The sequence below is a fragment of the Bison bison genome, unplaced genomic scaffold, assembly GCF_000754665.1.
Source record: "Bison bison bison isolate TAMUID 2011002044 unplaced genomic scaffold, Bison_UMD1.0 scf7180017864239, whole genome shotgun sequence".
Classification (NCBI taxonomy): domain Eukaryota; kingdom Metazoa; phylum Chordata; class Mammalia; order Artiodactyla; family Bovidae; genus Bison; species Bison bison.
Window position 1 is genome coordinate 6,895,097 of NW_011494811.1, and position 24,633 is coordinate 6,919,729.

The 24,633-nt window shown below is 39.1% G+C and overlaps 2 protein-coding genes across 4 annotated transcripts in view; both read right to left on the minus strand.

Annotated features, from left to right (window-relative positions):
* Positions 1 to 18,595, minus strand: part of PPP1R36 (protein phosphatase 1, regulatory subunit 36) — a 22,750-nt gene extending 4,155 nt beyond the window's left edge. Inside the window, exons 1-7 of one of the 3 annotated variants that reach the window (XM_010846768.1) lie at positions 18,507 to 18,595; positions 17,886 to 17,950; positions 10,202 to 10,288; positions 9,230 to 9,327; positions 9,064 to 9,130; positions 7,070 to 7,168; positions 1,913 to 2,047 (exon numbers count right to left, since the gene is read on the minus strand). In XM_010846768.1, coding sequence (XP_010845070.1) covers positions 1,913 to 2,047; positions 7,070 to 7,168; positions 9,064 to 9,130; positions 9,230 to 9,327; positions 10,202 to 10,288; positions 17,886 to 17,950; positions 18,507 to 18,572 — 617 coding nt within the window. In that variant the 5' untranslated portion in view covers positions 18,573 to 18,595. Of the gene's footprint in view, positions 1 to 1,912; positions 2,048 to 7,069; positions 7,169 to 9,063; positions 9,131 to 9,229; positions 9,328 to 10,201; positions 10,289 to 10,369; positions 10,694 to 17,885; positions 17,951 to 18,506 lie in introns of those variants that run through there. The other 2 variants (XM_010846770.1, XM_010846769.1) reach the window with 2 other exon arrangements.
* A 5,146-nt stretch (positions 18,596 to 23,741) lies between these two features.
* HSPA2 (heat shock 70kDa protein 2) overlaps positions 23,742 to 24,633 on the minus strand; it is a 2,773-nt gene continuing 1,881 nt past the window's right edge. Inside the window, exon 2 of the mRNA XM_010846771.1 lies at positions 23,742 to 24,633. Within this exon, the coding sequence (XP_010845073.1) occupies positions 24,218 to 24,633 (416 nt within the window). The 3' untranslated portion in view covers positions 23,742 to 24,217.

Genomic DNA, 24,633 nt, shown 5'->3' on the forward strand with positions numbered 1-24,633 from the left:
TCCTATACAATATTGTTCTTTACAGTATTGGACTTTACTTTCACCACCCGACACAGCCACAACTGAGTTTCTGCTTTGGCCTAGCTACTTTATTCTTGATAAATCTAGACAGTATATTAAAAAGCAGAGAAATCACTTTGCTGACAAAGGTCCACGTAGTCAAAGCTAGTTTTTCCAGTAGTCATGTACTGATATGAGAGTTGGACCATAAAAAAAGCTGAGCGCTGAAGAACTGATGTTTTTGAACTGCAGTGCTGGAGAACACTTTGGAGGGTTCCTTGGACAGCAAGGAGATCAAACTAGTCAATCCTAAAGAAAATCAACCCTGAATATTCCTTGGAAGGACTGTTGCTGAAGCTGAAGCTACAATACTTTGACCATCTGATGTGAAAAGCTGACTCATTGGAAAAGATCCTGATGCTGGGAAAGATTGAAGGCAAAAGGAGAAGAGGGCAGCAGAGAATGAGATGGTGAGATGGCATCATTGACTCAACGGACATGAATTTGAGCAAACTGGGAGATAGTGGAGGACAGAGAAACCTGGCGTGCTACAATCCATGAGGTAGCAAAGAGTCAGACATCACTCAGTGACTGAACAACAACAACAAACCAGCGCAAATGAATAAATTTACTTATATAAAGATATTCAATGTAAAAACAGTAAGCAGAAAACTGAAACTACACAAGTGCACACAAGAGGAAAGGTGAAGCACACTGGTACATTATATAACAGAATAACCACAGTTGCTATTCAAAGTAGTAGGTGAGGTTATATAAGCAGAATACTAGAATAAGGTTCACAGAAAAAAAATGTGGAACACAAAAAAGTATATACAATACAAATATTGGTATTTTGAAAAATGTGGGGGAATGTGGGGAGAGAGAAATTATGTATTGGGTTCTTTGCCAATAAAGTTTAAAAAATTTTTTAAAGTCTGGCCATGACCAGAGACAGGTCTTGAGCTTGTCGTGAAATTAGTACTGTTGTGATGTTGTGAATGTTGGTAATGTGAAATCAGAGAGGGAGATTTTAGGTTAAGAATTGCAATTTTCTCTCCTGTGATCCCAAACTTTCCTGTGATATGACAGTTTAAATTTTAAATTATATTAGTTATTATAAACTGTCGTCCTAAGGTAAAAAATTATATCCTTCCACAAACGGGGTCATTTTACTACTCCTACCTTACTCATACCCACAACTGTTTCTGAAAAGCAAGCAGCACAAGGGCAGAGGACACACCCAATACCCCTTCAACACTGGCCCATCACTCGGCTTCTCACCCAACGCAGCCAAGCAGCCCTCGTCTGGCAACAGGAAAGCAATATTTCATCAAGCTGATATCATTTGAGATTTTTTTTTTTTTTACTGTTCTTACTTTAATTTTTATTTGGAAGATAATTGCTTGATAATATTGTGTTGGTTTCTGCCATACAACATCGTGAATCAGCAGTAAGTATACATATGTCCCCTCTCTCTTGAACATCCCTCCTCATCCCTCCCCTCTAGGTCATCAGAGCACCAGGTTGAGCTCCCTGTGTATACTGCAACTTCCTACTAGCTCTCTACTTTACGTATGGTAATGTGTATGTTTAATCCTATTCAATCTGAGAGAAATTTAAACCCAAGTGGTAGCAGGCTGTTAAAACATCTGTCACACCTGAAACTAACACAGCATTGTAAATCAACTTTAATTGAAAGAAAGAAAAAAAAAATCAGCTGAGATTCTGGGGTTCTTCCTAGACTCACTTGGCTCTCTCCAACACTACATCACATGAGTTTGGGACAGTCTCAGCTGAGCCCACTTATTCTGTACAACAAAGAATAAGCCTTTCTCAAGGGTACCGAAAGTCAAAATTAAGGGTCATAAGGATGTGGATATACACACAAGTGAAGATCTAAATGGGTGCTTACTTTCCGCAGCTCATGTGATGCTTATCGGGCATTCCCAAGCCCAGGACGAGGACACAGTACTTCTGTGCCAAGTATTTCTGTGCTGCTTCTAACTTACTGATAATCATTTCCATTTCTTTCTTCTCTACAAGGCCTCTGAAAAGAAAAACAATAATCTGGATTAATTTCTTTTTTCTCTTCAAGGCCCCTGAAAAGAAAAACAATAATCTGGATTAATTTGGTAAATGTCTTTATCAACTAGTGAAAAGTCAGAAGTATAAACTATTTTGAAACAGAAGTGAGTCAACACATCTCACTTATCGTTTCTTTTTTTTTTAATTTGAGCTGGGGCAGAGGAAGGTCCTCCAAGTCCTTTGACATTTATCATTGTAATCAGCATCTCAAGTTTATGCCAAATATTATTAATTTATTTATTTTTGGTTGCGCTGAGTTTTCGGTGCTGAACACGGGCTTTCCCTAGTTGCAGAGGGTTACTCTTCCGTTCCAGTGTGAGGGCTTCTCATTGCAGTGGCTTACAGGCTCTATAGCCTGGGCTCAGTAGTGTGGCTCATGGGCTTAGTTGCTCTGCAGCCTGAGCGATCTTCCCAGATGAGGGATCAAACCTGTGTCCTCTGCATTGACAGGCGGATTCCTATCCAGTGTACCATCAGGGAAGTCCTGAGTATTCATTTTTTAAAGATTCTTTATATATTGTGCTATGTACTCTTGAGAGTCCTGAGTGTTCATTGGAAGAACTGAACTCTAATACTTTGGCCACCTGATGCGAAGAGCAGACTCATTTGAAAAGATCCTGATGCTGGGAAAGATTGAGGGCGGGAGGAGAAGGGGTCGACAGAGGATGAGATGGTTGGGTGGCATCACGGACTCAATGGATATGAGTTTGAGTAAACTCCGGAAGTTGGTGATGGACAGGGAGGCCTGGCTTGCTGCAGTCCATGGGGTCGCAAAGGGTCGGACACGACTGAGCAACTGAACTGAACTGATGTACCCTTAATTTTATACACAGACAGTCCTAACTGAGAACAGCTCAACTAACAAATTCCCTATCCTAGTTTCTGAGGCAGTGAGCAGCCCACTTTCCTGCTGTTTTGCTATAACAGCCATGGATACTTTTTCCCACCTTAGCTTCCTGAGGGTTTTCCGACGTTACTACTACGTTTGGGGGCTCAATGTTTGAACTACTCAACGTTTGCCCAACCTCAGTTCTTTGTTTGCTAAAAAGGCACTAGTGAGGAACTACTCTGGGAACTTTGGCATCAATTACAATCACCTCCCTGCTTGCCTGTAAAACACAGCCCCATCCAATTGAATTGCAAATGTACTTTCTAAAAGACAATCTGTTTTTAGGTTACAGCATGTCTGAAGCCTAATTTTAGAAGCTTCGCAGTACAATATAGTAGGAAACAACATTGCCAACGATATATTCCAATGATTGCTACTGAAAAGCGAAGTGGCACTGTCTTGTTTCCTGCCCTTTTGTTTTCAGAAAGATTTAAACCAGATGAAACGCACTTCAAACAACAGGAACAGCATACCGCCCCTTCTGTTGTTAACCACTAGACTAACCACAGGAGGATAAGCTGTGGGGAAAGGGAGTGGGTTTAAGGATAATATAGATGTCTCCAAGCACAAAACTTTATCACACGTGGTGAGAAGGCCTGTGAATTATCAGAATAACATGAGCTTCTGCAATAGATAAAAGGTTCCAACTTTAAATGCCCAAATATCATATAACCCAACACACACTCTCCCACGAGCACCCCAATGACCATCACTGTTTCCGGCCTCCCTGTTTCCTTCAGAAGCACCACCTTCAGCCTTCACCTCTACTTTGCCAGATCTGCCAATAGTTAATCTCTCCTTTTGCTGCTGAAAACAAAGCAAACCGAACAACAAAGAAGAAATGGTTTGAAATGTTTAGGCAAATGGTTCTCAAGTCTTAATAAGTGTAAAAAATGTCACCTGGGGTAATTGCTACCCGTCCAAATTCCCAATGCCAACTCCTCTTTCAGATTTTGGTTTCATTAAGTCTGGGTAGAGCCTGGCATTTAAAACAAACCCAGGTATAATCCTCTGGAAAAAATTTTGGTAATAATTTCAAGTGCCACACAATTGGTCATAAGTTTTGATTCAACAATCTCTCCTGGAAATTTCTTTTTAAAAAAATCATCCAAAGTTAGGGGAGAAATGTAATACATGAAGATATCAATGCAATTATTTATGTCTATCAGAAAACCTGGAGACTCCAAAAATATATAAAATAGAGGGATAATAGGAATAGTAATACAGGCTATAGTAACACAGGCAGTTACTGTTTAAGGACTTGACAAGGATCTAACATATGAGTCCCTGTGGGATTTAAGCCAGGCACCAAAGTCTGTCCTGTTATCACTATACTACATTGCTTCTTAACAGGCAGATCTATAAGTCACTAACATACAGTGGCTTGATGGAACGTTATGCCACCATTAAAAATTATAATTATGAAGCTTGTAACAACTTGAAAATACTCATGATGTTTAAAACTGCATACATAATTGAACCTTTGTTTGGAAGCTATGGAAAATCCATGGACAGAGGAGCCTGGTAGGCTGCAGTCCATGGGGTCGCTAAGAGTCGGACACGACTGAGCAACTTCACTTTCACTTTTCTCTTTCATGCATTGAAGGAAATGGCAACCCACTCCAGTGTTCTTGCCTGGAGAATCCCAGGGACGGCAGAGCCTGGTGGGCTGCCGTCTATGGGGCACGACTGAAGCGACTTAGCAGCATTAGCATTGGAAGCTGTAAGTCCTAATTACAAATGGATAACCATCTGACTAGTAAGGGATGAGAGCATACCCCACAGACATGGACTGTAGAGTTAAAGATACGTGTGTTCTAGTCTCAGCTCCACCACTAACTTGGCAGGTAACCTCCAGCCAGCTATTTAAACTCTCTGAGCCTTAGCTTCATCATCTGTAAAATGGGGATAAGACTTCTTCTTCTGGAATGAGGTCTTTTAGTCATCTAAGATCATCAAAGTGTATTTTTGATATCTTTTTATATCTCTTCCCGCTCTCCTCTCACAGGTTATAGGCTTTCCTTCCAAGTGCCAACCACTAGGTTAGGATAAAATGCATTATCTTATCTAATCTGGACAATAACTGAAAGTGAGTGCTACTATTATCTCTATGTTAGACCTCATTGTTTTGACTGAAATTAATTTTTAAGTTATGCCCAGATATCTCAATTTAATTTGTTTCTATTATAATAAATAAACCAATCAACTAATGGAGACTTGAAAATGAAGTCATGCTGTTTTAGAATCACACCACAGAACCATTACTTTTAAGGCTTGAATTTTTCAGTCATTCTGTAACTGATTCCTTCTATGAAAATATACAAATATCACTGAAAAAAAAGTGAGTGTTAGTCACTCAGTTGTGTCTGACTCTTTGTAGCCCCATGGACTGCAGCCCCCCCAGACTCCTTTGTCCATGAATTCTTCAGGCAACAATACTGGAGTGGGCAGCCATTCCTTTCTCCAGGGGATCTTCCCAACCCAGGGATTGAACCCAGGTCTCCTTCACTGCAGGCAGATTCTTTATCATCTGAGCCACAGGGAACCCCCAACCAAATATTACTGGGTAATTTTAGTACATTTCAAAAATAACTAAGAAACCTTTCTTCTCTGTTATCTATTCTTATAGATTAAGAACTGAAACAATGTCTCTGGCTTGAGTAGCAATAACCTGCAGAATTTGAAAACACTATACAAAATAAAAGCTAATATGCTACCAAAGTCTAATAAATATTCTCTTTGGAAACAGTAAGACTCCTCAAAGTTTCTGAGCCCACAGCTGGCTTGAGCCCCTCTGCTACCATAGAAACACTTCATGATCTCTGGCTGCTCTGGTGGATGTTGCATATTATAATGGCTTTACTGGAGTAGCAATGTTTGAATTATTTATTTGGTTCCTTAGAAAACTGCTATCCCAATACATTCATCTGTCCACAAAATGTTTCTCAGGCTGCTTGTTTATGTGCAAGGATTTTGCATTTTGAAAACATTCCACAGCAACAAACTGATGACTCTTATCCGGCATTCCTAAGAGCTAAATCATTGGGTTGGTTCCACATGTACCGGGGAAGGCACTGGGAAAGTCTCATGGCTTGCAAAGGTCACCATGCCTGAGAGGCATTGTTCCGCTTGGGACGCTGAGTTCCCAGATTCTTGCCCTGTATAGCTCTGAGCCACCTCCACCTAAAGTGATTAAATTCTTCATATGTAGCCTATGAAATCTTGTTTCCTTCTGTGATGTGGAATATCATTTGGGTCATACCTATTAATTTTTTTTAATTCTTAGTTTTTTAAAATTAGATGCTTACAAACCCTTTAGCAAGAACTTTGTAGGCATGAAAACCAGAAATAATATCTACATCCACATTGTTCAATATGGCTGTGAGCCACATGTAGCTGCTAAGCACTTTGAGCAGCTAGTGCTCACCTATTCCTCAATTCCTCTGAATTGAGGAATATTATAAAATAGACCTTATTTCAAAAACTTGCTAAATAAAAGTAAAGTATTTTATTAATAACTTCCTAACATTGACTACAAGTTGGAATGACAATATTTTTGAGTCATTGGATTAAATAAAATACCTTGTTAAAATTAATTTCACCTCTATCTTTTTGCAATTTAAAAACATAGCTATCAGAAAAGTTTAAATTACATACATAGCTCTCAAAAGTTGAGCATACTCTTCTATTGGGCATTGCTGGTCTATATTATTTGGAATATTTCATTAACAGAATACCCATCTGAAGTATTCAGTGAGCATTAAAACTGGAGAACTCCTCCCTGTAAAATGTTTAATAATAATACACATTTTATTTTTTATCTTATAAGAGAAACATTAAATAAACATTTTATCTTAATAATCCAAGATTTCTCAATTTCCATCATCTCTTTAGCCTACACAAAATTTAGTTCTAATACTGGCAGTGATAAAGCTTTAAAATGCACTATGGGGAATTTCCTTGTGGTCCAGTGGTTAGGACTGGTGTTTTCACTGCCAGGGCCCTGGGTTCAATCCCTGGTGGGGAACTAACATCCTGGAAGCCCTGAGGCTCAGCCAGAAATAAATAAATCAATTTTTAAAAAATTATACTTACACCATATAGCTTTTGGGTTTCTTTTCCTGTGAGATTTTTTCCAAGTAATAATATAAGTAGTACAACAATGCCATAAGGAAATTGTCAAGATTCTTATTCCTATGAGAAGATTAAAAGAAAATAATGACAACGTATTTCAATCATGAAGCTAGTCATAAAAAAAATACATGGGCACACAACACAAGAATAAGTAGAAACACATGTCAGCATACCCATCACACAACTAGTTTACATTTAAAATTCTACCTATTATAACTGTTGAAGATATAAGAAATCTGACTTTTGTAAACAAAACTTTTTAGGAGGTCACAATTCAATTACAATTTTGCTTATCAGTTAGTTTTCATTTTTTAAAAGTTTTTATACTATAGGTAACTTTGTTGTTCCAAAAATGTACACAAATGTACGAGGTAAAAAGGCTCTCCCCTCACTCTTTTGTCACCATCCTACTCCATAATGGTACCCTCTGTTAAGAGTTTGGCACGAATCCATCCTAACCTTTCTAGAGCACAATTACATATAAGGTCCTCCCCTACCAACATACATACATATGCATGAATATATGCCTTAATTTTTTTGGTAACAAATGGGACAATGCTGTATACACAAGTCTTTGCAACTTGCTTCTGTCACTTATCTGTGTAGGCTGGACGTCTTTCCATGATACCATGTATAGATTTTTCTCATTTTTTTAAACAGCTGGATAAAGTATTCTGTGGCTCATAATTTAACTAATCCTGTACCGATGGATATTTAGGTTTTTTAAAAATATTATAGACATTGCTGCAATACTCATTCTCATAGCCACATTTTTGAGTAACTTCCTAGAAGTGAAAATGCTAGGACACAGAATATCTGTACATTAAAGTTTCATAAGTTTTGCTCTCCAAAAAGACTGTATTGATTTACAGTCCTACATCATTTGTTTTAAAACTAAAAGCCTTTGTTTTCTTTCCAAATATTCTTACAACAATTTTTGCTGCTTCCTTTCTAGCCCCAGATGGAAATGTTTACTGTGGCATGCTTTCCTTAAACATACCTTGAGAGCAAGATGAAGATGAGCAGTGCAGACTTTTTTTTCCACGATATTAATAATTACCTGTCCTAGGCTGGGTTCTCTCAGAAACTTGCCATGAGACAGATGTGAGAGTAAGTAGTTTACTTGGAAGTGATCAGAGTAAACATCAGTAAGGGAGCAGAGAGGTGAGATAGAAAAGGGGTGCTAACAAGTTCATTATCACTGTGTAGTTCGGTCCCATGGGGGACTCTGGGAGGCAGTATAGAAAACTCAAAGTTATCCTGACAGGTGGAAGGTGGGCTATTTACCTGCCAACTCTCCCTCCAGCCCATCACTGACTGGAGGCTGCTTCTGGGACGCTGACTCCCTAGTGCCCCAAGCTTACCCTGTAGTCTGGCTGAGTGTGCTCCTGCCATAGAATAAAGCATCAGGCAGAGACTCTCAGATGTTTTCCATAAATGGTGTTCGCTGAATGCTGAGGGAATCTGAGGGCGCTCCCACAGTTCAGGATACGCATCTTCCACTGAGCGGTCGCAAGTGCAGCTGTCACGTGGAGCACCCTCCACCAACAGCCACCTGCGACAGCAGGACTTCCAAACTTGTATCTGAGGAAACTGACCCTTAGGAAGGACAAGAAGCTCTGCCAGAGTCACACACCTAGTACTTGGGGCTGCCAGACACAATTAGTGGAGAACACTGATCTTCAGTAAGTGAGCATACCCTTTAACTAACATACACACAGTGCATACTCATTGGAACTCTGACAATATGCTCTCCCTACTCCTTGACTTTATTTTGGGCTCCTGTGACCTGACTTTTTCTCCCTGTGGTCTCAGTCTTTGAAACAGAATCCTGAGAGGATGGCTAGCACAGAGCCAGCTCTTTCTCCTAAACTCAGATTTTTCATCATTTATCAGATGGAATGACTTCAAAATAAAAGATAAAGGATCTAAAATATCTCACAAGCATTACATACCTCATAAATGTTGTAAAGGAACAGATACGCGGCATCTCAGTATCTTGTAGCAAAAGCAAAGCCACAACTGAAGGGAGAGAAGATGGACAGTTGAAAGAGGGACAAACTGCTGCGTTAGAGGCTGACACCAGGGAACACATGTAAGGATGATGACACAGTTACTCACATTTAGCATCATGGAGTGTAACGTTGCCCTGCTGACTCCGTTTCTCTAAGCCTCTGGGTGACTTATCGTCTCTTAGGGCAAACCTTTTATCTGTCAACCTGTTAGGGGATATGACAGTCTGTAGTAGTGCTTTAAAAATTTTTTTAAAAATTTTTTGCTATTCTGGGTCCTTGTTGCTGCAGGGGTTTTCTGGTTGCACAGAGCAGGGGCTACTCTCTAGTTGCAGTGAGCAGGTTTCTCACTGCCATGGCTTCTTTTGTTGGGGACCATAGGCTAGGGCATGTGGGCTTCAGCGGTTGCAGCACACGGGCTCAGTGGATCTGGCTCCCAGGCTCTAGAACACAGGCTCAACAGCTGTGGCACACGGGCCTAGTTGCTCCACAGCATATAGGATCTTCCCGGATCAGGGATGGAACACGAATCTCCTGCACAGCAGGTGGATTCTTTACCACTGAATCCCTAGGGAAGCCCTTTAGCAGTACTTTGAAAGGTTTTAGTTGTATTTAATATATCCTGAGGCACAGAAAGTATTTACTATAAAGTAAGAAGACCCTGAGTGTTATACGTGGGATTCATGTAATGTAGGATCATTTTGGAATATATTTTATTAAACATTTTTATACTATGCTAGGGATAGGAGGAATGCATACTGCCTGACATAAAATGAAAATACCAATTTCACCCAAAATAGAACATTTAGCTCATGTGTTTTTGGCATATCTATCATTTTCAATTCTTTTTAAAAGTATAAGAAGCTGAAAATTCACTTGTAGCCAAATTATCACAAGAATACACTATTGGGATGACTAGCTCCCATCATAATTGTGAAATAGTGCATCTTCTTTCCTTGAGGCGTATTTGCATTTCAACTTAAGATGATGGGAGTGATATTTTCTTAAGAGTTTGTAGAGGCTTAAGCCATTCTGCTAAGAGGCGCTATTAGCAACACTGCCATGGTGGTAGTTAAGCTACCTGTCTGAAGCTGGACCATCAATTTCAACAAAGTGAACTGCTTTGCCTTTCTTTCCTCTTTCCTTGAATTCCACTGCAGGTGTAAAACTGTAAAAGAAATGAGAAAATTAGGAACTTATATCTTTTCTTGGGAGAAACTAATCAGAGCATTGCCACAGCTCATGGAACCTTAGGACTGATACGTATTGTGAGTGTCCTGGAGAGAATCGGAGGCACATCCACACTTAATCCATGTATTCACAGGCGGAACCACCACCTAAAAAAGATGAAAAGATCGGACTTTGTTTTCAGCATCTACATATCACTAGCCCCCAGAATACCACCATAAACAAATCATTTCATCTGGAAATCCAGCTGTAACTTCACAAGAAATAGAAGGCTTGTGATCGATTTGGAAGGATTTTTTTGATTTACTGAGTACTTGTTAGATGCAAAGTGCTTTGAAGTATGATCTCATTCAATCCTCACAGCAACTCTATGAGGAAAATATTGCTACTGTCACAATTTTTCCATTATGAGAAAGACTGAAGTTTAGAAAGAGATTAAGTAAACTGACCAAGATCACTTAGCAAGTGCCAGAGCCAGAACCGGGGCCAGTTCTCTAGCTACAGAGCCATGTGCTTATCCACCAGGCAGTCCTGCCTCCCGAGCAGGACTCAGTTGTCATCTCTGTGGACTCTTCTAAAAGCTTGATTATCTCTAAGGTTTCAGGACCCTTTACTTAACTCAGGGTTTCTTAGATTCTTTAGCTTGTGTACAAGCATTATTGACCAGTAATGGGCCTAACAAACAATGGACCACAATTAAGCAACAATAAATATATACTGAGGCCATACTCTGTGTCAGGCATTGCTGTAATATCAAAAATAAGTGTTGTCTGACAAGAGTGTCCACTTTCACTACTATTATTCAACATAGTTCTGGAAGTCCTAGCTACAGCAATCAGAGAAGAAAAAGAAATAAAAGGAATCCAGATCGGAAAAGAAGAAGTAAAGCTCTCACTGTTTGCAGATGACATGATACTGTACATAGAAAACCCTAAAGATAGTATCAGAAAATTACTTGAGCTAATCAGTGATTTTAGCAAAGTTGCAGGATACAAAATCAATACACAGAAATCATTTGCATTTCTATATAATAACAATTAAAAATCAGAAACAGAAATTAAGGAATCAATCCCATTCACCATTGCAACAGAAAGAATTAAATATCTAGGAATAAACTTACCTAAGGAGACAAAAGAATTGTACACAGAAAATTATAAGACATGGATGAAAGAAATCAAAGATGACATAAACAGATGGAGAGATATTCCATGTTCCTGGCTAGGAAGACTCAATATTGTAAAAATGACTATACTACCAAATGCAATCTACAGATTCAATGTGATCCTTATCAAATTACCAATGGCATTTTTCACAGAACTAGAACAAAAAATTTCACAATTCATATGGAAACACAAAAGACCCCAAATAGCCAAAGCAGTCTGGAGAAAGAAGAATGGAGCTGGAAGAATCAACTTTCCTGACTTCAGGTTACACCACAAAGCTACAGTCATCCAGACAGTATGGTACTGGCACACAAACAGACATATAGACCAAAGGAACAAGATAGAAAGCCCAGAAATAAACCTATGCACCTACGGGTACCTTATTTTGACAAAGGAGGCAAGAACATACAATGGGGTAAAGACAGCCTCTTCGATAAATGATGCTGGGGAAACTGGACAGCTACATGTAAAAGAATGAAATTAGAACACTTTCTAACATCATACACAAAGATAAACTCAAAATGGATTAAAGACCTAAATGGAAGACCAGAAACTATAAAACTCTTAGAGGAAAACATAGGCAGAACACTCGATGACATAAATCAAAGCAAGATCTTCTATGACCCACCTCCTAGAATAATGGAAGTAAAAGCGAAAGTAAATAAGTGGGACCTGGTTAAACTTATAAGCTTTTGCACAGCAAAGGAAACTATAAGCAAGGTGAAAAGACAGCCCTCAGAATGGGAGAAAATAATAGCAAATGACACAACTGACAAAGGATTAATTTCCAAAATATACAAGCAGCTCATACAACTCAATGCCAGAAAAGCAAACAACCCAATCAAAAAGTGGGAAAAAGACCTAAACAGACATTTCTCCAAAGAAGACATACAAATGGCTAACAAAGACATGAAAAGATGCTCAACATTGCTCATAATCAGAGAAATGCAAATCAAAACCACAATGAGATATCACCTTACACTGGTCAGAATGGCCATCATCAAAAAGTCTACAAACAATAAATGCTGAAAAGGGTGTGGAGAAAAAGGAATGCTCTTGCATTGTTGGTGGGAATGTAAATTGATACAGCCACTATGGAAGACAGTATGGAGATTCCTTAAAAAACTAGAAATAAAACCACCATATGACCCAGCAATCCCACTCCTAGGCATATACTTTGAGGAAACCAAAACTGAAAAAGATACATGTATCCCATTGTTCATTGCAGCACTATTTACAATAGCTAGAACATGGAAGCAACCTAGATGTCCATCAACAGATGAATGGACAAAGAAGTTGTGGTATATATACACAATGGGATATTACTCAGCCATAAAAAAGGACACATTTAAGTCAGTTCTGATGAGGTGGATGAACCTAGAACCTATTATATAGAGTGACGTGAGTCAGAAAGAGAAAGATAAATATTGTATTCTAACACACATACACAGAATCTAGAAAAATGGTACTGAAAAATTTATTTATAGGGCAGTAGTGGAGAAACATAGAGAATAGACTTACAGACATGGGGAGAGGGGAGAAGAGGGTGAGATGTATGGAAAGAGTAACATGGAAACTTACGTTATCATGTGTAAAATAGACAGCCAATGGGAATTTGCTGTATGGCTCAGGAAACTCAAACAGGGGCTCTGTATCAACCAAGAGAGGTGGGATGGGGTGGGAGATGGGAGGGAGGTTCAAAAGGGAGGGGGTATATGTATACCTATGGCTGATTCATGTTGAGGTTTCACAGAAAACAACAAAATTCTGTAAAGCAATTATCCTTCAATTAAAAAAATAAATTAAAAAAAAACCCATTCTCTGATTACAGTCAAGGCACAGATTCTCAGGATTATTAGGAAATACTTAATAGGAAAACAAAAAAAAAGTGTTTTAAAGACCAGTAGGATGAGGTTCCTGCCTTATAAAGAGTGCATTTTATAAGAGAATTGTGGTGTCTACCAAATACATTAGTTTGGCAGCCACTGTGGATTATGATGTTTATTTTTCTGCCTGAAATAATGCCACACTGGTAACATGACCTAGAAGTTTAATCTCTGCACAGTTACAGGTCTCTTTGTTAAGTGTAGATATAGTAGACAGCAGCACTTGTGCCCAGACTTTAATCATTCTCTAAGCATGCACATACACTCTTATCATCTCCTTGTCAACATACGTTTTGAAACTTCCTTTACATTTTTTCTGGCATTGGTTGCCCACAAAGTCGTAATTTTAGAGAAATACCTGCCATGGGAATAATAAAGTTAATCAGTTTGGTACTTTCTTCTTCCAGTTTTTGCCAACATCCTGGCAATATTCAGACTGAAAACTAGGTTAGAATCTAAAAGCATGTATATACTTTTAGATATGTCACCTCAAGGGAATGATTTTTTTCTTTTTTTTTTTTCAGAACATCGACACCAAGTTGGTTAGTGGATGACTCCTGAACTTTTCATTCTTTCTTTTCTCTTCTTATCACTGGTCTCCATGGATTGGGTATTTAGGGGGAGGGTGTGCTGAAACACTGAGGGAATGGTGAGAAAAAAAGAAGTGAAAGGATACCAAATGGTGATAGTGGCCATCTCCAGAGATGGGGATCGGATAGGACAGAGAGGCAGTACGGTGATGAAGGGAGCTATCTTCCCCAGCTGTATGCTTTTGTATTATTTGAAGTTTTTTTTTTTGTAATAAAAAGAATTTGTGTCGTGTGCGTGCTGTTATGTATGACTCTTTGTGACCCTTTGGACTGTAGCCTTTTAAGCTCCTCTGTCCATGGGATTTCCCAGGCAAGAATACTGGAGTAGACTGCCATTTCCTCCTCCAAGAATAAAAAGAATGTACTGATATATTACCTGCATACCTTAAAAAATGTTGATAGAGGTATAGAGGAAGAAACAGTATGTGGTCAGTACATTCTATTGACAGACCATTTAGATAGTCTTTAACAAGATGGTCAATTCCTCTAAACATTCAGACATTTTCTAACAGCTCTGTGAAATCCATTCTGCTTGCTGGATATCTAATGTGCAGCATTGATATTAATATAACCACCTTAAACAAGAACACTAAGCTGTTTTCAGTTTTCCCTTGGACCATCAAAGTGTTTGGGGCACTTATAAGCCATTGGCTGTTAACTCTCCCCCCAGGCTAAAGAAATTTCAGGTCACCAGCCCTTTCCATGGTTTCTCTTCTCTAGAAGATGAGAGAATACAGAAACACCCAATCTCAGTTAATGTCAAATGAAACTGCTTCTCTCCTAACCTTGTTTCAGATCTATCCCTACAATTCAACATTTCTTCCCCTGTTAGTTTCCCTGAGTTAAACTGGAGATGAGAGCCTTATGGTAAGGAAAAGGACACATTTGGGATCTTACAGATCAGGTCTGTGAACTAAGTCAAGTGAACTTAGAATTATAAAGTCATAAGATCATAGAATTTGGGGTTAGAGGACATCAAAAAGATCATCCAGTAGATGGATGTCATTTTACTGATGGAGAACTAAGGCTCAGAGAGGCTGACCATGTCTCAGCATTTGAAACTTGTGGCAGTGCATGCCCTTAGCCAACAGTCTGACATCTACTGCTAAACCTTCATCTTTATTTTTATGACCTCTGGACATGTAACACCTTCCCACACTTGTCTGAGTGGCTTTTAACTTGACTAAAGTCATCCTCTGGTTCAGATGGTGAGATGGATTCCTCCTTGTGAGTGTCCTGCCATAGCTCTGAAAGCAGCCTATACTCACAGTGCTTTTGGAATCACTAAGAAGCAGCACTAGTAAAAATTGAAAATTGTCCCTTAAATTGCACCTCTGATTGGCTCCCAAACCACATTCTGACCTAGATCTATACTTTCTTCCAATCTTCATAGTCCCCCCTTCAATCTGGCAACCTATTTAGACCACGTTGTGTTGATGTGCTTTCCTGATATTTCTAGAACAATCATGTCATTTTTCCTTTGCCCTGAAACAAACGACAAAAAACAGTCATATTTTCTCCTAGAACTCATCACTAAGATGCAGAGGGTTGGACCACTCTTGGCTTCCACACCATTAGAGCTCTTCAGGGGTTACTAGAGTCTTTTCTTAAGCTATGTTGAAAAATAAGTCCAAGGCTTCTGGAGGTGTAGTTTCCTGTGCGTCCTCAGGGGAGTCCATGACCTTAGCAAAGACTCAGACAGGGGCTGATTCTCTCTCAGCTGGAAGAAGAAGGCACCTGAAACATGAAACAATAGAACTACAGACACTGTCAGAGAGATGCATGTCTTGTGGGCCAACTCACCTGTGAATAAAGGTATTCCTTTCTGTAAAAGATCCTTTGATGCGGACCATTTTAAAAGTCTTTATTGAATTTTTTAAAATATTGCTTCTGTTTTATGTTTGGATTTTTGGCCCTGAGGCATGTGGTATCTTAGCTCCCTGACCAGGGATTGAACCCATGCTCCTGCATTGGAAGGTGAAGTCTTAACCACTGGACAGCCAGGGAAGTCTTCACGGTATTCCCTCTTTAACAAATAAGAAAGAAATGGACATGCAAGCTGATGAACTATGCAATGCCCTCATTAACTCCTCAGAAGCCATTATTATTTAATTTTCTGAATAAGGGAACTTACAATTAACAAGGCTAAGTAACTTGACAAATTATGACCACCAAATTAGTAGCAGAACCAGGATTTGAACCCAGGTCTCCCTCCAAACCACTCTCCATGGTCTTTTTCTTAAGAAATAATGACCATCCTTTCCCTGCCCATTACTGTGTCATTTCATGCATGGAGGTAATGGGTATACTGCTATATTCTGATACAGTTATCCTCCTCAGGGTATAATCTGCAAAGGTCAGACACTCTGCCTGTGACTAGGGCACTACTTCTCTGAAAGGTAAGAGTCCCAGTGTCATTCATCCAGGAAAGATTCCAGGAACTGCAAGATGGGGGAGAGGAAAAGGGGTCATCTTCTCTTGACCTGAATCTGAGAGTACCTAGATGTCTGTGAACTCCTGTTGGCTAGTGGGTGTAAAAGGTGACCTACCTACCCTAGGTGGAGGGAGACCAAAACCATGGAAGAAATCTCCAAGGTCTTAAATTGATGTGCTAGAACTTGAACACTCCTGAGATCAAGCTGTTAGTTTGCAAAGCAGATTATCTGGGTACATGACACTCCAAATTCCCTCCCACAGCCCCCATGTCCTCAGTACAGTATGCACTTGTTCAGTAAACATTTGGTGAGTGCCTACTCTGTGAAATTCTGGAGATGGTTTCAGGGATGTGAAGATGACTAAGACAGTTCCTGCCACTGAGGGCTTACAGTCTATTGGAGGGAGATACTGTTTAAAGTGGAAAGGATTTTGGCATCAGATAAATCTTGGTTCGAAATGTCAGTTCTGCTGTTCTGGCTGTGTGACTTTGGCTTAATTGCTTAATCTCCCTGAGCCATGTTTCTTCATCTATGTAGTGGAGAGGAGATATTAACACTCACTTTTCAAGGCTGTTTTAAGAATCAGAAAAATATGCAAGTATCTGGGACATAACAGGTGCATAGTAGATGGTGGCTAGTCTTGTTAGTTTAGCAAAACACTTTTAACAGAGTCAATATTTTCCCAGTGGAGAATTAAAACGTTCTAATCTTCCCTAGTAGCTCAGTTGGTAAAGAATCTGCCTGCAATGCAGGAGAACCTGGTTCAATTCCTGGGTAGGGAAGATCTGCTGGAGAAGGGATAGGCTACCCACTCCAGTATTCTTGGGCTTCCCTTGTGACTCAGCTGGTAAAGAATCCACCTGAAATGTGGGAAACCTGGGTTTGATCCTTGGATTGGGAAGATAAGATCCCTGGAGAAGGGAAAGGGTACCCACTCCAGTATTCTAGCCTGGGTCACAAAGAGTCAGACGTGACTCTCACTTTCTTTCTTTCCTCTAATCTAATAATTTTACCTTGTAAAATTTACTGTCTATTGCAGCAGGTATAACATGGTTTCATTAATGTAAAACTCTATTTCTATAACTCAAAAAAGCAATTTTATAAAGTAATTAATAATAGAGTGTTAACCAAGTAGACCTAGATTTAAAACATCTTAGTCACCTCTGAGCTGTGTGATATGGCCAAGTCTGTTAGCTTTCCTCAAACTTCTTAGCCCTTTGACATCAGTTTCTTCATATGTAAAAGTGGATTAACATGCAGCTGTTTCAAAGGGTTGATAAACTGATTAGCACAGTTTCTGGTACATAGGAAGCAGCTGATAAATGTCATCAGAAAGTGATATCTGGAAGGCTGCCAAAATAGTTATCTCTAGATGGTGAGATTTCAGGAGACATTCATTTTATTCTTTGTACTCTTCTGTATTGCTTGATTTTTTTTTTTTTTACACAAACACATGTAATTTCCCTAAAAGCTATAATATAATAAAATTTTGTTAAAATTTACCTTCTGAATTCAAGTGTTTTGGTTTCATCTTTCCAGTACCACGTCCCTAATCGCAATCCCAATTGCTGTAAAATGAAATGATTGCAGCAAAAATAATTAAATGTTCAATTTAAAATCAACATGTCATAATGAACTTTTAACAGTAATTCTCACTAGTTGCTCTTTAACGCTATAGAGCCTTAAACTTTACTACAGGTTCGCACTCTCCAAGGCTGAGCAGCTACCAGCTCGGAGCCTTTCCTCTCCGGGGATCCCAGCCGGACCGAGGAGGACTGCTTCCTGCGAGGGTTTCTTATTTTGCAGACAACCCATCAGAGGTGGTGAGGTGGAACTTTCCTACATCTGGTATCAGCGTGGGGAGCCGGAATTCAATTCTGACCGTTTGCTGAACACACCTCCATCATCTGGTTTTCGCAGACCACTTTGCCCAGGTCTCGTCGAGTGCGGCTCGCCCCAGGCTACGGCGGCGCCGCCCGGGGAGCGCGGAGGGCAAGGCCGCGGCTGAGGCAGTGTAGGCGCCGCGGCCCAGCCACCGAGCCCCGTCGGACGCCGGAGGTGGGCGGGGGCCGCGGGTCGTCCTTCCACCCGCCGCGGGGTGGGGTCGGCCGAAGCTGCACTTACATCCGACTGGGCAGACTGCGCGTACAACCGCCGCCGCCTCGAATAAAGCTCCGGAACAGGACTCATGGTTTCCCGCTGGCCGCTTCAGAGCGTCGCCTGGAAACCGTGACTGGGGGCGGGGCCGAGGTTGGGGGCGGGACCCTGCTTCCTACGCCACTGCGGCTGGTGGCCGTAGCTCCCGCCTCTGCCGACACCTCGGGCTGCGGTGGCGCGCTGGCCTCTCACTGCGAAGCTGCCCGAGGGTTTCTTGCTTAGGGGTCAGTTCTTCGTGCCTTCCCACCGAGAAGCCAGCCACGTCACTGGCTTTGTTTTTAATTAGAAAAACTAGATTCAGTTCCATAGGGAAACTCCCTTTGTTCCCAAGTTTGATAGCACGAAATGAAGTTTAAATCCAGGTTGGAGAAACAAAAAAAATCCAGACTAGGACTAAATTGATTGGGGCGGGGTGTGGGGTGGGGTGGCGTGGCGTGGCGTGAGTGGCGCAACCGTGGAAATCAAGGTTTTTGATGTGGAAGTCGTTTGAAGATACCCAAATGATCGGTGTTTGAGGATTCTTAAGGAGTAATGTATGTAAAGCATCACCCTGAATTAAAGTACTGAGAATTAGTGTTGCTGAAAGCAAAGAACCTTGGTTTGTGTCAGTGGGTATTCAACGGTGTCTCTCATTTGTGTACAACTCTTTTGCAACCCCCCATGGACTGTAACCCATTATGCTCCTCTATCCATGGCATTTCCCAGGCAAGAATACTGGAGTAGGTAACCATTTCCTTCCCGAGGGGATGGAACCCCCTCTCTCTTCCTTTCGCAAGTGGATTCTTAACCACTGAGCAACCTGGGGAAGTCCACGTTCAACTTCATTTCTGCATTTACTTTTCAAACCATGTGTCTTGTAATTTCTTCTTGCAACTGAGTTGATACGCAGATTGTTTGGTATTTTCCCCCTTCTAACACTGATGGTAAGCAATGCTAAATGACACTATATGACTGGGAATGCCTCATGTATTCTGCTTTTGTTTTAGCCCCACAACTTAATTAGCATTAAATAGATGGTCAGTAAATACCTGATTTTATTTTCATATAAACTTATGAATCCCACATTGGTGAGATGATGGATAACACCCATTTACTAGTTGGTTTCTTTTTTTTCGGCTGCACCCTACACACATGTGGGATCTTAGTGCCCCAACCAGGAATTGAATTTGGCACCCCCTACATTGGAAGGTGGAGTTTTAACCACTGGGGAAGTTCCTCACATAAACTTTACAAACAAGAGCAATAGACACTCCACTGCTTCCCCTTAACCCCACCATCCTAGTCTACTTGGTAACACACAATCACTGTTCACAGTAGTATAAAATTGTAAACACCTAGATTCATGATCCACTCTCTTGAGTCCACTGCTGGTAACTGCTCCAATTGGCTCAGATATAAGGAAACCCACCAGTACACTGGCAATGTTGCTTTGAGGCTATGGCCTTAAGAGGCTGGCTTATTATAAGATGACTCACTTGAAAAGAATTCACCAAAATATCCCAGTCTTCAAAAGCTTTTCTCCAACCTGGGTATTTAACTTTGGGTGGGAACAAGGAGAAATACTGAGTTGAAGCTCCAAAAAGGACCAAAGAAGAACAAGGACTCTGGGTGGTACCCATTTACCACACTTCCAGGCAACCTCTTCAGTTTAGCTAAATGAGTGAAGAAATGCTAATAGAAAACCAAAGATTTTTTATACCTTACTGTGTTTAACTTTAGGCTGTCTAATATACAAAACTAAAGGTAAAAATAAAGGAATTGAGAACCCAGAACAATGACCTACATAAAAGTTACATGACAAGTTACCACAGCTGTGCTAGAGGGCCATGGTAATACTTAGAGGAAACCCTGGATAACTCTGAATGTACCATCTTATATTTCTGTGTTACTAGACCCTAACGAAAGAGGGAGTAAAAATTGTTTTTATGACTCTAAATCATTATTTTTAAAGTGACCCACTCATCTAGATTTTCCACCAGTTTTTTTTTTAATGACATTAGAAACTCACAACCTAATATGGAAATATAATTTTCTCTTAAAAAAAAAAGTCATGATGCAATGAAGTAGGGGAAAGGTGCTATCTAAATATTTAATAATTTCAAATGTCCTGTAAGGATTTTTTCTTTTTGGCCTAATTAAGTTCTCAAGATCACAGAACTAAGAGCATATGACATAAAATTAAGTTGACTGTCTCAAATTTTAGGCCCAAGATATTAACTGGGTATTATGCATATTTATACTATGAGAAAATCAGTGGACAGATTTTCAAAATGTTATGGTTCTACTTTTAAAACTAATATATAAGAAACAGCAATACCAGTATTTGAATTAGCAATTCCATTTCTGGTGCTTATTTCTCCAATCTTCAATTCAAACATCCTAATCTGTACTAAAAGGGATGGAGGAAGAGTCTGACTTTTTCACTAGTTTAAGGGAAAAACATTTCAACATTAAATTTTAGAAATACATATATCCTAAAATATCTCCATCCCCAAAGCTGTAAATACTTAAGCTGTAAAAAGAATAAATACTGAGCTCTTCTTGTAAAGATCCGTAATTTTTCTTAAAGGATTTAAATTTTATATCTAATTTTAATGCTTAAGGAAAGTCCTTCAGAACAGTTGTCTCATACATTAAATATACAGAAACAATTGAATATTACTGTTGTTCTATATATATATTCCTTTAGCAATTGTCTTGTGATCATATGGATTTGAGATTCTTTAAAACTTCAGTTCCAGTATTCAAAAGCAAGAGAAATATGCCTCACAACTTTTATAAACTACATCCAATTGAAATATCTTATCATGAGCCCAGTATTTGATGTTCATAAGAGAGACCTTTTGATTTCATCTAGTCAGATTATATTCATGTTTAAGATTATACATAGAATAAAGATTTTTAGTTCTCCTTGACATACAGAATATATTATGTATTTTAATATGCATGCTAAATTTAAAGATGTAAAGAGTACTAGTATCTCCTAATGCACAAGTCAGGTGCATTAACTTCCATTATACATATAAATTAATATGATAAAAAATTTAGTTATCTTGTTTTGAAATTTCATACAACCGAAATACTCAAAACAATTTTGACAGGTGTCTAGATTTATTGCCTCAAAACAGGGACAAATGTTAATCAGACATTCAAGAAAGAAGAAATTAAGTCCCCATTCTGAGAAATGTACTTTTTCAATCCCTAAGCATTCTATACATATTTCATTAGCTGTAGTCATGACCACTAGTCCCTAGCATAGTATTACTTTCAAGGGCAAGTGATGTTAATTATTCCTTAAACTGTAATTTAGCCTCATCCTGAACTCAAGTACTTTTTCCATTGTCATTTGACTATGGCTGATCTAACATCTGCTAAAGGGTTCCCATGAGTTATTGAGTTACCAGCTTCAACTGACCCTGGAAACATGAATGGCTACTTTAGTGGCTTTTTATCTTAAGCAATATTTAGATCTAGGTAAATTTGAGAAGACAAAATTAAAAGAACTCAAGAGTTTTACAAATTACTTTTCAAAATAACAGAAAATGAAGTATCTACATAGATTGATGTTAGTGTTACAGCAAGTTACCAGAGGTCAGGCTATAGGATCAGAGAGATTACCATTTGGCATTTTTCTGATCCTTTAGAAACTAATCTTCTAAAATGAGGTCTAAAATGAGTCAAACTAATACCAAACTGCACTTAAAGAAAGACCCTATTATACTTTGTATACTTTGAAGTTAGAGCAAGGGATAAACACTCAATAAAGAACAAAAGGTTAACAGAATGAATGTTATCTTGGTAAAAACTCAGGTGAAATGTCACTCTAAGGCTACTAATTACCAAGGTAACTTGTCAAATATTTACGCAATGCTATCTGCAGTCAATGAAATATCCTTAATGCTTCTTTGCTGAAAACTTTCCACTCTGGCAACAGCACTGAAAAACTCAAGTTATGTTCACCTTTCAGAGTGTAAGGAACAACTCTTTTTCAAAAATGTTTATTTTGAAGCAATTTTACAACTGCCTTTTTATCTCCCCCCACCCACCCAAATGCGACTTGTTAAAAGAAAAAAATTCTATGTACAAAGAGTCAGCTCTTACGTGAGAGGACTGTGACCAAAGCTCAATATTTTTAGGCTATTTTGTTCTCTAGTTTTTATATTTCAAAAATTCCTCTCTCTGCTTGATATGGAAGAGTCCACTACTAAGTTTAAAATTAGCTTCTATATGTCACTGTCATGAACAACATGAAGTAAATCTACATCACTTGGAAGGAGATATTAAATTGTCTGTATGGTGAAAACATTAGATTAACTATGCATTTTCCAATCAGCTTTACTGAATTTCTTCCAATTTCTCCTTAAAGAGAATAAATCAGTACAAAGCAGATGAGTCAGTCCACTAAAATATAAACATGAACCCCCTTCTTCCAAGGATGTGGATTTTTAAAACTTAAGCCCAGGACAGTGGATTTCAAAGGGTTATATTTCTATCTGTAATAATCTCAAATTGGAAATATTGGGAAATGAACAAGTTGCATATTGACAAAATACAGGACTATATTGCAGTTTATCTTTTAAAAAAAGAAATACATTCTAGTGATTTAAGGCAGGTATTGAAAAAGCACTATGATCGTCAAATCAGAACAACAAAAAACTATTATCTTCCTTTACCATCCAAGTAATTTAAGTGCTGAAAACATATTATTTTTGAATGTGCCATATGCCCAGAATTTGAACTGTTTTACTAGAAAAAGTTAACAAAAGTTTGACTGAATTTGGACTCAATATTAAGTGGCTTTAACCTTTGTTGGATCTTGTTTCAGACACCTGTATGCAGCAGAAAGCAAACTTGTTTCATATTATGTTAGGTTATTTTCAGAAGACAACTCCTTTTGTTTACAGAAAGGATCTTTTTGTACTTAACCCTGGAATACAGCTTGTATTTTGCTGGAATATTCAGGTGGATTTTCACTTGAACATTTATGCCAACTCTGGTTTCTGTATTAAAAGGAGGGTAACGTTTACCCAGATCTTCTCCCCTTAAGTTGCTGGTAACTGAAAGCAGGAAACTCATCTGAGAATTAGATAAGATTGAGTTAGACAAATTTCACCCTATACTTATACCTTAAAGACATACATGGGTAAAACAGTAAAAAAAAAAAAAACAAAATTAAAAACTCCAAGACAGTAATTTTTAGATCAATTTCAGCTTTTTACTTTTAAATCTGTATTTATGTGTTTGCAAAAAGTATGCTTTCCTTAACATTACTGCAATGTTCACCTTTCTCTTCAAGTAGTACATACAAATAAGCAATTCAAGCTTCTATGTAGTTTATTGTTACCAAACTTCTACAGAAACTGTGTGAAAACTTCAGGTTTCCCCTCTCAAATCTCCATGCACAAACTAAGCTAACCAAAAAACGTTCAAGTCAGCAAACAGGCAAAATGCATTAAAGAGATACCTCAAATAATGTTTCTAAAAAATCAAACTTTAGAACTAATCTTTTATCATTCAACTAAGTTGTTGCACCTTTCCTTTCATATGCATACACCGGTTAAACACTTCCAATAATAGATCTCGTATTTGGCACAAGGACATTTCAAAGAAGAAACAGAAACAAAAGGAAAAAGAAAATAGAAAGGAAAAGAGGTTTTTACGCTGTCTTGAGTGCAGGTTTAGTCCACTTCCTCGATGGTCGGTCCCCCGGATGCTCCTGAACCGCCGCCGCCGCCAGGGCCGCCTTGGTATAGTTTGCTGATGATGGGGTTGCACACTCTTTCGAGCTCTTTCTGCTTGTGTTCATACTCATCTTTTTCCGCCATCTGGTTCCGGTCGAGCCAGTTGATCACCTCCTGACACTTGTCGAGAATCTTGTTTTTGTCCTGATCGCTAATTTTGCCCCTCAGTTTCTCGTCTTCCACCGTCTGCTTGATGTTATAGGTATAGGACTCCACAGCGTTTTTGGCGGCTACTCGGTCGCGATTGGCCTCATCTTCCGACTTGTACCGCTCTGCCTCCTGCACCATCCGGTCAATGTCATCCTTGCTCAGACGACCCTTGTCGTTGGTAATGGTGATTTTGTTTTCTTTAC